This window comes from Morus notabilis, unplaced genomic scaffold (genome assembly GCF_000414095.1).
Source record: "Morus notabilis unplaced genomic scaffold, ASM41409v2 Scaffold6, whole genome shotgun sequence".
Taxonomy (NCBI): Eukaryota; Viridiplantae; Streptophyta; class Magnoliopsida; order Rosales; family Moraceae; genus Morus; species Morus notabilis.
Window position 1 is genome coordinate 377,976 of NW_010363960.1, and position 15,281 is coordinate 393,256.

At 32.7% G+C, this 15,281-nt stretch overlaps 1 protein-coding gene across 8 annotated transcripts; it reads left to right on the forward strand.

Moving 5' to 3' along the window:
* The first annotated feature begins 169 nt into the window (after positions 1 to 169).
* LOC21397802 lies at positions 170 to 2,690 on the forward strand. Of its 8 annotated transcripts, none has more exons than XR_002902844.1 (7): positions 170 to 363; positions 708 to 812; positions 1,392 to 1,594; positions 1,810 to 1,882; positions 1,991 to 2,043; positions 2,157 to 2,220; positions 2,471 to 2,690. XR_002902844.1 is itself a non-coding variant. In XM_024170351.1 (5 exons), the coding sequence occupies exons 1-4, from the start codon at positions 243 to 245 to the stop codon at positions 2,202 to 2,204; spliced, it is 291 nt and encodes a 96-aa protein (XP_024026119.1). In that variant the 5' UTR covers positions 170 to 242; the 3' UTR covers positions 2,205 to 2,220; positions 2,471 to 2,690. The 8 variants fall into 8 exon arrangements, 4 of the variants coding, with proteins under 4 accessions (XP_024026119.1, XP_024026117.1, XP_024026116.1 ...); XR_002902843.1 differs by having other exon boundaries at positions 170 to 327; XR_002902845.1 differs by lacking the exon at positions 1,991 to 2,043 and having other exon boundaries at positions 170 to 327.
* Positions 2,691 to 15,281: the final 12,591 nt, after the last annotated feature.

Consider the following 15,281-nt stretch of genomic DNA (forward strand, 5'->3'; position numbering starts at 1 on the left):
TATATATATATATATTTTTTCTTTGCACTCAGATTGAGTGTTTTTTTTCCTCTTTTTCGTTTGTTGATGGAGCAACTTTTCTCTATTCCGTTTGTTTATTTCTGCAATATTTAAGATCGGTTTTTTTTTTTTTTTTTTTTTTTTTTTTTTTTTTTTTTTTTCATTTCTGGACTATATTTCTTTGTTTCTCATCTTCAGCCAGATTTTCCTTTCTTCTTGGTGCCAATTTAGGCGTTCACAGTATGATCCCACCAAACTCAGCTTTCCATCCCATCGAATTCTCTCTCTCTCTCTTTGTGACGCTGAATTCTTCTCTCTCTAAGATTGGTAATTTCACTTTCTCGAACTATTTTGATTTAGAAGGTACCGATCTCCACCATCTCTTTTCATGGTGTTTTTGTCTCTTCTCCCTTTTTTCTCCACTGATTGTTGTTGTTGTTGTTATTTTCTTTAACTGTTTGAATTTTGTGCTTTTTTATACAATACCCTCTTATTGTTATGCTTTTTTCTATTGATGACGTTTTTCAAAGGACAGTTCTGCAACTGTCTCAGGTCCATAATCTTTCTCTCATTTTCAAAGTTTTTTTTCTTTTTTCAATTTGGTGTTATATATATATATATATATGTGTGTGTGTGTGGTTGTAGTAAATCTTTTGAATTGTAGATTTCTCATTATGAATGAAACTGTCATGCGAAACGAAATATAGGCGCTTAGTGGAAAGGCTCGGAGAAAGAAATTGTTGTCTCCAAAAGGCATCGATGTACGCCCAATAATGGAGGTTGTCAAAGGTGCTGCATTTGGTATATTACAGGTAAAACCCGTGCATTTGTTCATATTTTTTCTGTGAGAAAAGGGTTTTAATCTATTGGGGTTTTTCACATTTGTCTGATTATCAATTTGCTTACCAAATTATTATTCTTCTTATTAAGAAAAGAATTAAGGTGATGTAGAACTAAAGAGAGAAGAAAAAGAAAGGAAGGGAAGAGATTTAGAAGAGAAATTAGGAAGAAATTTGAGAAATGAATGAGGCAGAAGAAATCAAGAGTGGGAATAATACTGAAATTGTATTCAATAATCATCAATTACATAGCTAAGCCTATTTATAAATATACAAGGTGATAATTGTACCTATATGTATGGAATTTCTGTTTGTGGGATTCATTGGCTATGTTCTGATCAATGGCCATTTGCTTTCTATATTCAAAAAATGAAAAAGATTGTCCTTTACTTTTGTTAATGATTTATGGTTACCTTTCTGCCTGATAAGCTTAGTGGTGATTTGTGCTGTAGAAGGTTTTGTTGGTTATGTTAAAAGATTCAAAGCCTTTACGTGTTTATGAGGAATGTAATAGGGATGGGCCTGATTACTTTGATTACTATACATGTCAAGTTGTAGAGTTGCTATCAGAGGATGAAAATTCTCTGCGTTTGACTTTGCAACCTCCCAAGTTACTCAGAAGAGAATTTGGCAAAGCAAAGGGGAATTCTTTATTTAGTAATGCAATTGATATTAGGCTGTCGGATTTCCAAAGAGAAAGATTGAAGGCATTGCTTCAACCAAGTACGATTGTCCTTACTGCAAAATCTGATAAGGTATTCACTTTCAATTATGTGACAGAGTGATTTATAGCTAGATCTCGGAGTGCTTAAGTTAGAATAAATCTTAAAAATGAATGAAAGTCAGATACAACTTTTTTTGTTAAATTTTTAGTTTTTTTTCTTGAATTAGTTTTCTGTGGTATTCTTTAAAAAATAGGATTGGGATGATCTACTTTTTAGTGTAATTTGATGAACGTATTATCAACTAGGGGAGTACTTGAACAAGAGGCATGCTTAGATGCGTTGATCTCTATTATATTGGACTCATCAACCGATCAAATGGTACATCAAATGCTTTGATCTCTATTATGTTGATTTTTTTTCTTTTTTATTTATTTTTTTTGTATTGATTGGTGAGTTATGTATAAAGTGACAATTGAAACGTTTCAGCCAACGTTGTTTGAAACGTAATGTACGTTAGGCTTACCATAATTTCTGTCACGGTTAGTTTCTAAATTACAGGCTTTTTGCCCTTTATTTCTGTTTAAATGTTTGCTCTGAAATTGAAGTTACAATTATTTTTATAATGTTTTTGTTATGTTCGTTTTGTTGTTAGGTTGTGCCAATGAGTATGGTTTATGTGCAAAGTGTTGATGCTGTGTGAGACAAACAATTTGAAGGTTTGCTTCACAAATATTGATGTTATTTAAATTACAAGTTAGATTGTGTTGAAAAGTTTCTACTTTATGTTGATTTTTTGTTTCAACAATTGTCTTTTTCTTAACTTTCTTAGGGATTTGAGTGAAGTAGAAACTAAGCAAAAGACGCTTGAGGAGATTTTTTTATTATTTTAAATTCTGAAATTAGGGGGAATATAAAAGCTTGGTTTTGAATTGAAAATTTGATGGGATTTGTTGGTTTTGTTATCAGGCTATCAAGAACGCCCGAGAAACGGACAGGATGTCTCTACTTCGCGCTATAAGCTTCTATTTTCTCTGTTTGGTGTTTACTTTCTTTCACTCTTTTTTTTTTTTCTAAACTAAAAGATGAGAGAAAATGAATGAGGGAACAAATCTGATTGTTGTAGAATTATTTTTCTCTTCATTTGTTTTGTTTTAGGAGTTCTCATTGATAAATTATATGTATATTTTCAGCGTATTTTCTATAAAATTTTAGACTGTTTTAGTGCTAATCTCTTCACTTCATTTTTCTCTTCTTCTAAGTTGGCTTTTTTGTGTGGGCAGTTGTAATCTCCATGGTAAATAAATTTATTACCAAATCGTTTTTATTTATTATATACCTTTATTAATTTAAAAATATACTTTATAACATTAAAAAAATATTTATATATATTTTACAGGTATAGATTAATAATCCAAATTGAAGATCACACTGGAGACATGGAAGTTATCGCTTTTGGCAGAACCGCTCAGGCATTAATAAAAAAATCATGTTCTGCCTTAACAATTGACGAAGGATTTACCGATCCATTTATAATACCACTAGCAATTGATCAGATCCGAGGCCAATTAAAAATCTTCCAAATCTTCTTTCAACAACGAGGCACCTAAATGAGCACAATAATTTCTAAAATATTTGAAGACATCTATGTTCCATCATCGCCACTAAAACAGTTAACTACAGGAACAGAAGATCCATAAAGGTAAATAATATTTATTTATCTTTTTTCAACTATACATAAAAAAGATTTATATTATGTCGATCACATTTTTAAAAAGCTTCTCCGTTTTCAGCCTACAACTAATACCAACAGTACAACTATCAACACCTTCCACAATTGATCCACACACTCTGACACCAAAAAAACATGGTACATGGTAAGCCACATTTAACACAATCTATATTATCAACTAATTTAAATACATACATAAAAATAATTCCTTTTTTACAACCCTCAATCAAGAATAACAAGATAATATGCAAAACGTGTAAAAATAAGGTAATATAAATATTTTTATAATATTTATTTCATATTATAAAATTTAAACATTTTTATTTTTCTTAACACCTATATTTACAAACATTTTGATCATTTTTATATTTGCAGTTGAAACAAATGAAACGCTCAAGAAACACAACAGCATTGTATTTTATTTTGTACAATCTGTATATATATATATATATGTACTATATACATGTGTGTGTAAATATGTTCGTACAAATTTTATATCTATCATATAATACAATACTATATAATATATGTGTATATATAAATACATTTTAAATATATCTATCATATAATAAAATATTATATTCCGCAGTAACGCGCGGAATACTGGCTCGTAAAGTCTAAATAAGATGACAAGACACAAATATATTGTGTTTTAAAATTATACGTATATCTCTCTCTGTTTTTTTTTTTTTTTTTTTGAATGAACGGATATATCTTTTTGATTAACAAAGAAAAACAGTTGTTTGAAAAGGATAGATTCGATTTGTTAGTTGGCGAAAAAAGAAAACAATACAATTTAATTGTAGGGTTTTTTTTTTTTTTTTCCCTGAAGTAATAAGAGACGTATAATAAGTAATAATTAAAATTTAAAATTTAATTGATAGGTGGTTTAAGAAAGACTGTGATAGAAGTAAAATGAGAGGTGATGATAATAGTCTACCCTATTTGGAATTATCTGGGTCTTTATTACTTTCTGGCTGTGACGCGTGTTTTGCGTGTTTTCCAGTAGTATCACCGATTTATTGAGCTTGGTGAGACATCAACATTTAGTATTGTGCGTTACTAATTTTAACATAAACACTCATAATACATCATATCGATTAAAATGAACATTTTTTGTCGATTGTTAAAAATGATAGTTTCAATATATGAGGGTTTTTTTTTTTTTTTTTTTTTTTTTTTTTTCTCACAAGTTAGGGAATTTAAACTTATACCGTGTGGTAAAGTTAAGTGTTGTAGAATTATCGTTGATCCATGCCTACAACAACAAACGTTTCATTTTCATTTATGATTTAAAAAGTTTCTTATCTTAGTTAAAATAAAGTCCCACATATAAACAAATATAAAAAAATGCCACAAGTTTCTTGTTCTAGTTCAAATAAAGTCCTACTTATAGACACTCTCTTTGGTCTAAAAGAAAGAAACCACAGACGCCCAACCGAAGAAAGGAAATAAAAAAAAACCGTTTACTCATTTTAATAATAGTGGAGATAAATTTGTTTGGAGTTACTTTTCATTTTTGTTTTTCTTATTTGTTTGTTTACTTCCTAGTTCTTATTAAGAATCTGGTGAAATTCTACGATTAAATTTATAAGAGGTCGATGACTGAATTCAGATAATTAGGTTAGTATCGCAATTGTAATAAAATAATAAGTAGAAAAATAAAAGAGAAAATGACACAGATTTTAAAGAGGTTCGCTTGATGAAAGAGCTATGTCGTCTACTATGATCTTAAATGAAATTACAATGATGTTTTTCATAAATGTCATGAGAAATAAGATGAGAAAAATACTAAAAAGTATGAGAAAAGTATGTAGAAGAGTGTGCAGGAGAGCGTGAATATGAGTCAGAATGCGTGAATTCCAGTCTTAGACGCCTATGATTTGTATTTATAGGCTCTTCATGGCTGGAAATAGGCCTTTATATAGTTTTTCATTTGACTTTTAATTGAAGAATATCTAGAAAGACTTTCCATATAGAGAGGATGATCAAGGGAGCAAATAAATATTGCATCTGACTTTCTCATTTGCTATTTCGGGCATGATCCCATGAGTTAATGCTGAGAATATACGCTGGCGGGAAGGAAATCTCCATGCTGATCTTCGGATTCCAGGTGGGCAATCCCGTTTGACGACTCCTCTGGTGAGCTGGATTGGTTGTTGGGGCAGCGCCACGATCCGCGACCCGCGAGTTACCGACAACTCCTAGCTCATTTCGGCTATCGGTTTCGTGATTTAATCTCATTTTCTATGTTGACGAGAAATGATGAACAAAATTTGGCCACAATCAAGAATTAAGTCAAACTATTATACTCTTGTTTTTCGTTCCACAAGACTGAGTGAATCACAATTAAAAATTTGTTTACTTCCTGCGTCATATCATACGACGATTCCATTGAGTTTCTGGGTATCGACACCAGTAATTGAAGCGGAAATGTTGGAGAAAAAAATTACAAACAACTCTTCCTCATCGTGTGTTTTTTTTTATTTTTCCCCAGATGCACTGGAGTGAGGAAGAAATCACAAGCTCTGTTGCTCTTCCTTAATTGACATGGGTTTATTTGTTTTTTTATAGGATCTTGGTTTCTAGATGAAAACGAGATCAGTGGCAAGTTTGTAACTAAGTTACAAAAGAATGACTTAATATTTAGTTCGTTTGTTTGATTAAATTAGAGTGACATGTGGCAAAAAGAGAGAGTAATAACGGTAAAAGAGTCTTGAAAAAAAACAAAAACAAAAAAATCTGCATTTAGCGTTGCTTATTTAACTGAAACTAGGTTATTAAAATACCATCTCACCCTCACGCTATCTGATATGCTCTTGAATCTCATTTTACTTTTATTTGTCCTTGTGCTTCCCATTTTCCTATTTGTCTACAAAACAAAACTGTACTCTTGAACTAGTTTATGTTACTGATCAACTTTGAAGTAAAAGAATTCACTTAATAGAACATATTTATTATCCAACAACTAAACTAATTATTTTGATAAAAGAACCATTAAAGAAAACAAAAGAAAAAACAAAGCAAACAAATTTTATGTACAAATGTCATCCGCATGGGAGTTGCATCATTTTTTTATTTAATGGAGGTTACAAATGCTATCCATTAACAAATGAATCAGAAGCTTTGGGCCATAGATGCATGGTATGGTAATTACATTAAAAATACGTATAACCGACTGACATCTCGCGTGAAGCTTAGGTGGTTTCGAAGCTATTAAAAGTCTAATGTATCCAAATAATGATGCAAAACAGCAAACAATATCCACTAAAAGCAAGACAAGATCACGAAGAAATTTCCAGAAGTTGCACCGTGATTCTAACATATGAACGATAACAAAGTCAGTACCCAAACAAAAAGGATGAATTGCTACTATTGGTGAATACCAGGGTTTTGTTTCTACTTGAAGTTTGAGTGTTGGAAACAAAAATAAAAAAGAAGTGAAGATGACATGCATGATGGAAATTCAGTTTTTTGCATTCATTATTCAGACTCTGAGAGGATAGATGATATTGCTGGGCATTTCAAGTATATATAAGTAGGAATAATACACGAAAGGAAAAGAGAAAATCCTCTGAAAATGTGTAAACAAAGATAAAATGCGGTTTCTACAATTCAAAGAGCATGCTGAATATTGGAGGAATAGACTGTAAAATGAGGGACATTGCAAAGGAAAAGAGAAAATTAGGAGTTGGTATAAGATTAGAATGAAGTTGAAGCAAAAATACCTATAAGCATAGCATACAAAAATATATACATTGCAACCTGCATATCATCCGTGTTAGGCCAAAATTAAATCACAAAAAGTTGTGCCGCGAAAATCTTCGAGGACCATCTCTGAAGCCTCAAAAGATGTAAGCCATAAGTCATAAGAAGAGCATAAAAAATTGCTACTACCACGGAATGTAATAAATAAGTGCTTCTAATAGATTGTAAGAATGAATATACATTGTCTCTTTTGGAGTTGAACTGAAGGTTATTGTTTTCTGAAAATAATGATGAATATGTGGATGAAGATGAGGCTCGTTTTGACTTGGTTAAAGCTGCAATGAAAATTTGTAGTGTTGAAACCGTTTACTACTCGACCCCTTCGAATTATAATACAGCAATAGAGCTTCAACCTTGGAAACATTTGCAGCTAATTATGTGATCAAATTTGAAATGAAACGTCGCGCTCTTGTGAAGTCAAGTGAAAACGTTTCGGTCAAATTTTTTGAATTGGCGACAATAATGAATGAGTGAAAAAATGTTCGCCAACTTCTTTGATCCCCGGTTTACTAAATCATTTCGACAAATGGACGTCGCATGCAGTAGCTTTGGCGTACTTCAATTTTAATGTGTAAAACCTTGGAACTTCATCACGAAACTGTTGAAGTGATCAGGACTACTTTTTGTTCTTTGATCCACTGAGTTGTTGTTTATGTAGAGTGCCTACCTTTTGGTTTGGTTTTGTTGCTTTTACATCGTTGGAATCTTTGTTAGCTTAGACTATATATGTGGGTTTCGTTTCCATAAGCAAACTTGCGTCATCTTATAGCCGGAGGATTGTGCAGTGTTAGACACTTCCTTTTGGAGAATATTGGTGATCTTATCAAACATGTATTAATCAGAATTACCACTGCAGGATTTTGGCGAGTTTGTATTCAGAAACTCTACGCACTTGTGATTCACTACCCAAAAAACAAAAAAAACTGTTTCGACAATTTCTTATGATATTTTTAGTCATAACATTTTTTTTGTGATTAAATGTCACTTTTAGTCACAATAACCTTGTGACTAATATGCATTTAATCATAACTTTTGGCGTGGCTAAAACTTTTAGTGATTACCAATCACAGTATGTGGTAGCGAATACTTAATAGTAATGATGAGCTCAAATTTGAGGTATTATTAGTTTTATTTGATTAGACGACATTGGTGACCTTGACGGGGTTAGCCTCTGGAAATAAAAAAACTGTTGGTATTTCAGAAGCTGGCATCTAAAAGCAAACTCAAATCTACTACTACGTTCTTTGTTTTCTGTTGGAATATATGTTCCTGTAATTTTTCACTGCTGGCATATTTTCCTAAGCTAAGTCGACTACTGCTTTACTTTGTACTAATTAGATTTGAAAGAAATTCATGTTATGCTAATGCAAATGACGTTTAATCCAGAAGACACTTAACACATTTGAAAGTGCATCCACCGATCGCACCGCCATGATATACTCAAGATTATAATTTTATGATGGTAACTTGTGCATTGCTTATGTTGTGTTATTGTGTCTAATTATGCATTAGGTGAGAGTTTTTTGTTTTTTTTTTTGTTGTTGATGGATTTGTTCGTGCTTCTTAATCTCATAATTAAATTCGTTTAGTTGTAGGGAAAATACATAATTTGTCATTGTTTTTAACAAATCTATTATTAACGCAATTTAAAAAATTTAATACAAATGCGTCATCGTGACCATCGTGACACACAGAAGATCTGCGTCGATGTCTTCTCTTTCTTTGACAGAGACGTCACAACTCTGGCAATGCGCACCGGCCATATGTCAAGCAGCTCAGCGCGATACTTTGTCGTCTTCTTCACCACTGCTACGACGATTGTTCGAACAATCTTTGCGAACATCGGCAACCTCCAGACTCCATTAACAATGGCAATCTCCGATGAAATAGGGGAGATTGGGTGAGATTTTGAGAGAGAGAGTTTGTGGAAAAAAAAAATTATAACCTATTAAAATATGAAAGATAACCTAAAGGATATGAAAGATATTATGAGGAAAAAAAATATTTGGTAGAATATGAAAAATGACCTACCGCAATAGGAGAGATAATCTACATGATATGAAAAATAACCCGATCGACTGCTCTCTTTGCGACCGGGCCGGTTCCAGCAATAGAGGGATCACGAGTAATGTAGCCTCTAACTCGATTGAATCGTAACGACACTTGAACAGATAGGCGTGGCGCCACCAAAGAAAGAAGTTGAAACAACGCTCGTAGTTCAGGTTTTGGCCTCTTATAGTTAAGGTTTTGGGTAAGAAAGTGGTTAAAAGACTTCACTCGCACCAATTGCTGCTAACGATGCTTCTTGTTTACTGACACAACGATAAAAAATAACCTATCAGAATACTTTTTAGTGGCATCAATGATAAATTTAAAATTAATGTAAGAAATAAAACAGTGTTATCTTTTTTATGGAGTTTTTTAACATTCCTCTTTATTTTAAGCAAGAATTTTAGTTCATCTACAACATTACTTTAGTACTTCTTTGTGCGAGGAAGCAGTCAGTTTAGAAATTATCTTTATTTATGTTCATCTTTTCAACTCTGCAAATCATACTGTAGTGATGATGCTCCGAAACGAGCACAAGAAAAATTATGTGATGCAGTTTATTGAAATCTTGTATATAGTTCTTTTATTTCGGGATTACTAACATATTTATTTCTTTGTCTATATTTCTAAGAAGAAGAGATTTATTTATTTATTATTATTATTATTATTTTCGTCACTTTTGGTGATCTGGTGAATTAATTTGGTAATCATTCCAATTCTGTAATTTGGGCCATTTTTTCTCAACTCTTTATGTTTGTTCCGCGACTTAATCTGGCGGAATACCTAGAGTAATCTACTAGATTACTCGACAACTAGTGCTAGAGACGACTTATGATCTGTGTTTGATTGTAGAAAATTAGTTACTTTGGTCGCCGCAAAAGACAACCTTGATTTCATTTCAAAAATGAAACATGATTTAGGCGATCAACTAAAGCAACCACTCAGGGACAAGTTATAACAAATTAAAGAAAAATAAAATAAAATAAAATAAAACGCATGTTTAATATAATTCAGCAATGTGCCTGCATACACGATTAGGAGAAGAGAAAACATAAATTGTATCGAACAACATGGAGAAAATGAAGAAGTTTCAAAAATAAAGAGAATGAAGAAGAATAAGTTATCATTAACTCGAATCGCATTTCTTTGACTAATTTTTTGAAATTTTCTTTTCTTTTCTCGTACTTGACTCATATGTTTGCAAAAATATTTCCTTTTCCTTTAACTTTTGTTTGTGGTTGTAGTAAATTATTTTAATTTAGGGTTTGAAAGAATTAAGGTGGGGGATCTAGGAATTTGATAAGGGATTTTTCTAATTGGCACCTGGTGATTCTAATTTTGAATTGGAAATTTGTTATTTGATCTCAAATATCTGTTCTACTTTTTTCCATAGAATCATCAGTAATTCCACTTCAAGCTCGGGATTTTATATCTTATATTTAATCATATATTATTAAAAGGTTGTTTGGTTATTGGTGTTCGCTTCTCTTCCTTCGGAATCAAGACTTTAACACTAACAGAAATTTATTATTAAACGGGGCTATTTTGAGGACAACTTTTGAGAAAAACGTTATTGAATGCACTTCAAAAAAAACGACACAGATTTCTAAAAACGATTGTGGAATGTCATCTTATGATGACGGTTCAAAAGTGTGCCGCGGCAAAATTCCATGATTTGAAAATCAGTAACCAAAACATTTGACAGCCGTTTCTAGAACCATGGTCATGGTCAAATGTTAGCATTTGATTATGGTTTTCATGAAAAGGTCATCAAATGTAAACAAATTTTGAAAAAGAACATACTGTTTCCCGTTTATTTCTCTACTCAGAAATTTTGAAAATTTTTCTCACACTCTTATCATCTCAAGCATCCCTTATTGCCTCCGAAAAACTCATTTTCCCAATGTCCATCCCTCTCTTAACTTCAAACACTTAACTTTACAAAATTTTCCACTTTTTTTTATTATTAAATTCTCTCTCTTCCTCAATACCTCACTCTCTTTTTTAAAAAATAAAAAATAAAAAATATATAAACCTAAAATTACCCCTTCTTATCACACATAAGACGCACATGACGTATTCCGTCAATAATTTTACAGCCGTTTGTTAAATGTGTTAAATTATAACAGTTAAACAAGTTGAGGAGGTAAGTCGTCAAAATAAAAAATTTAAGAGGTAAATTAATAAAGCAAGACAAGTTCAAGAGTAATTATGCTAAAAACCCCCAAAATATATTGCATTTAAAATAACATTACGTTAGAGCACATAGTTAAATAGCATATTAAATGTCATTTTCACATTTTTTTTATATAAAAAATAATAGAACATTTATTAATATGGTCGGACAAATATAATCACTCAAAAAAATTATCAAAGTTATATAAGTGAATAAATAGATAAAAGAAAAAGTCAAATATGTGTATAAAAAATAGATATATATATTTTTTATTTTAGAAACTACATTTGGTACAACCTCTCACATTTAATATTTTTTTTACTTTTTTATTTAAAAGATGAACTAATTTTGACATATCTTTCTTTTTGTGTAGGTATTAAATTTAATACAACTTTTAATGTAAGGCTTATTTTTAAAGAGAGAAGAAAGTTTAAGGACCTTAAATGAGATAAAATTAAGATTTCTATCTAAAATTTAATAAAGGAACTATTTACTAAACACTTTTTAAGTGCACAAGACAAAATTGAATATAAACAAAAAGAAAAAAATTCAGAGATTATTAATGGATTTAACTCTTGGGTTTTTAACACAGAAATTTTGGGTCTTCAACATCTTCCTTTGAGGTTGCTCATTCCCAGCAAAAAAATTTTCAAGCAAATTTTATTGGAGCAAACACAACTCTCTTTGATTGAGATCGGAGCTTCAAAGGTAGTGGGCAAGGTCGGAGAAGGGGGAGAGGAGTCACAGGCAAGACGTTTGGGAGGTGAGGGTTTGTAATTGTTGCATCCATGGAGATGGGGGTACTGGGGAAGAAGAGGAATTTTGTTGTTTCGTCTTTTTAAATAGGGTAAATTATACGAATGGTCTCCAAATTCTTTAAAACGTGACAATTTGGTCTCCAAATTTTTGTTAATGAAACGAACTCCAAATTATTTAAAAGGGTACAATGTAGTCCTTTCCGTCAGACACAGTCTAAAAAGTAACGGCATAATAACCTAAAAGGGTGACATTATGGTCTCTTACTTCTTTATGAGGTGATTTTTTAATCTTAATCAACTTTAATAGGTTAGGATTTAGTCCATATTTTTGGACGGCATTTAACGGAAGGACGACATTACACCCTTTTAAATAGTTTGGAGCTCGTTTCGTCAAAAAAAAAAATTAAGGACCAAATTGTCACCTTTTGACAAGTTTGAGAATCATTCGTGCCAATTACCCTTTTAAATATATTAAATGTAAATAAGAATTTTTATTTAAAAAAAACAATTGGTGGATTAAAAGAGAGGAAAATACACCTTATAGCATATTTTCTATCTATGTTTAAAGTAAATAACATGTTTTTTAAAATTTCATAAATTATAGCATATCTTCATCATTTAAGATGCAATAAATTAATCATGTCCAAATTTACCCTAGTTTTTATCAGAATCCTTCGACTTTCTCTCTTATGTATATTCTCTCTCTAATTTAACCCAGCCTATCTGATTTCTCTCTCCGGCGATCGCAATTGTTGCGAATAAGATCACCGTCACAGGCCAAAATCTGACCAAACACCGTCGCGGGCCTCCACCGGTGAACTACATTGTGAAATCTCTCTCCGGCAAGAGATTCAGTCGTCGATTCCTCTCTCTCTCTCTACTGCAGTGGAGTATATCTCAATCTCTACGATGGCAAGCGACATGCGACAACGGAATTCATTAGAGATCGCACGGAAGGGGTCGAAGATCATAAGGATCGGTCGTTGTCGGAGCTGAAGTGCAAAATTAGATTTGGCCATGGCGAGTTTTGGCTAGATCGTCATCGTCTGTGTGTCGTCCTGAACATGATCCCAACCGAATTAGGCATATCGAGATTTATGATTCTTCTGTCGGAGCTGAAGTGCAAAATTAGATTTGGCCATGGCGAGTTTTGGCTAGATCGTCGTCGTCTGTGTGTCATCCTGAACATGATCCCAACCGAATTAGGCATATCGAGATTTATGATTCTTTTTAGCTAGGTTTGGTAAGGGATTGAGAGGAATTAGGTGCAATTTCTCATTTTTGGGTTTTGTTATGTTAAACTGGGAGAATTGTGTTTTGTTTTTTTTTTGTTTGTTTTTTGTTTTTTCTTTTATATATAGATACGATTCTCTGTGTACTGTGGTTGCTACTTTCTGAATTTGAGGTTTTTTGTTATTGTTTTTGAAGTTTCGGGCTGTGGGAGTTTTTTGTTTTTTTTCTATGTAGTTTGTGATTCTCTCTAAATTTTTGAATAAATATGATATTTACTAGTAAATACGATTTTTATTGGTAAATATAGTGTTAGACGGTCGCCGTGGCTGAATTTTTAGATAGATATGATATTAATTAGTAAATACGGTATTTATGGATAAATACGGTATTTATCGGTCAATATAGTGTCAGACGGTTGCCAAAGTTGGTGGACAAATTTTTGAATAAATATGATATTTTCTAGTAAATATAGTATTTACTGGTAAATACAGTATTTACTTGTAAATACAATGTTAAACGGTCGCCGAATTTTCAGATAAACCGGTAAATACTTTAGTAGTTAGAAGATTGAATATGGTAAATGCTGTATATACTTGAAAATATTGTAGTAGTTATAAGTTTGAATCTGATAAATACTGTATTTACCAGTAAATACTTTAGTAATTTAAATTTTAAATATGGTAAATACCAGTGCTGAAACATCGGGCGGTGGGCATGCTCGGTGCCCAAAAATTTTTGGGCACGGCGGACAGGACCCTCTTGCCACCCGACCACTGTTTTTTTCGGGCACGGGCTCGGGTAGCCCAAAAATATTAATCCCCCCGATAGCCCGCCGCCGTGGAGAAGTCATCCCCCGCCGTTCACCGGAATTTTTTTGAATTTTCCGGCAATACTCGAAGTTGCCCAATTTTTGTCCGAATTACCTGAATTTTTTTGAACGTTGCCCGATTTTTTGTGACCGTTGCCCGAATTTTGCCCGTTGCCTAAAAAATGCCCGATTTTTTTTTACCATTAGCCCGAAAAATGCCTGAATTTTGAACAAAAATGGGTCTTTTTGCCCGAACCCGAATTTTACCCGAAAATTTGAACCCAACGGTCGGATTTCTTACCGTTGCCCGACCTGCCCGAACTGCCTGAAAATATAGTAGTCGTTGGACCTGAATTTTTAGGGGAAAATTTTTTTTTTCAACCCAAAAAGTTTCCTATAAATACCCCCCAACCATTTTTCTCGCCCAAAAACTCTAATTCTCTCTCAATTTCTCTTAATCTCTCTCAATTTCTCTTAATCTCTCTCAAATCTCTCTTAATCTCGCTTAAATCTCTCTCGAATCTCGATCTCTCTTAAGCTCTCTCAAAGCGCTCTCAATCTCTCTTATTTTTCATAATGGCTTCTTCTGGTTATGGTGGTGATATTCCCATTGATACCCAATTCAAATTCAACATCGAAGAAGGGCAATTTCCTAATGTTTTTCAATCGCAGGAATCGCAAACTATGGAAAGAGATGCTGATCAAACTGCAAATCCGACCCCTGGTGGACGTACTAGAGGTCGGAGACGTAATGGTGGTGGCACAAGTGGCCGTGGAGGAGAGGCAAGCGGTAGTGCTAGTGCAAGTGTTGCAAGTTCTAGGAAGAAATGCAAGCACACATCAGCAATTTGGGAGCACTTCAACACATTCGAGCAGGTCGACAATAACGGTAACATTAAATACGTAGCTCAATGTAAATATTGTGGTGAGAAATTACAAGGTAACACTATTCACGGCACTACACATTTAAGAAGACACTCTGAAAAGTGTCTTCAAAAGCAAGGAGGCGGAGATGATCTCCGCCAAACGCAATTATCATTTGACCGCCAAATCGGCAGTCTAAGCATGTGGAAATACGATCCGCAAGTTGATCGTATGGAAATGACACGATTAATAGCCACATTAGATCAACCACTAAGTTTTTCTGAACAAAGAAATTAGCAACGTTATATTAAAATTGTACATAATCCTAATGCACAATTTTTTTCTAGAACTACTCTTAGGAAAGATGCATTAAAATTATATAAACAAGAAAA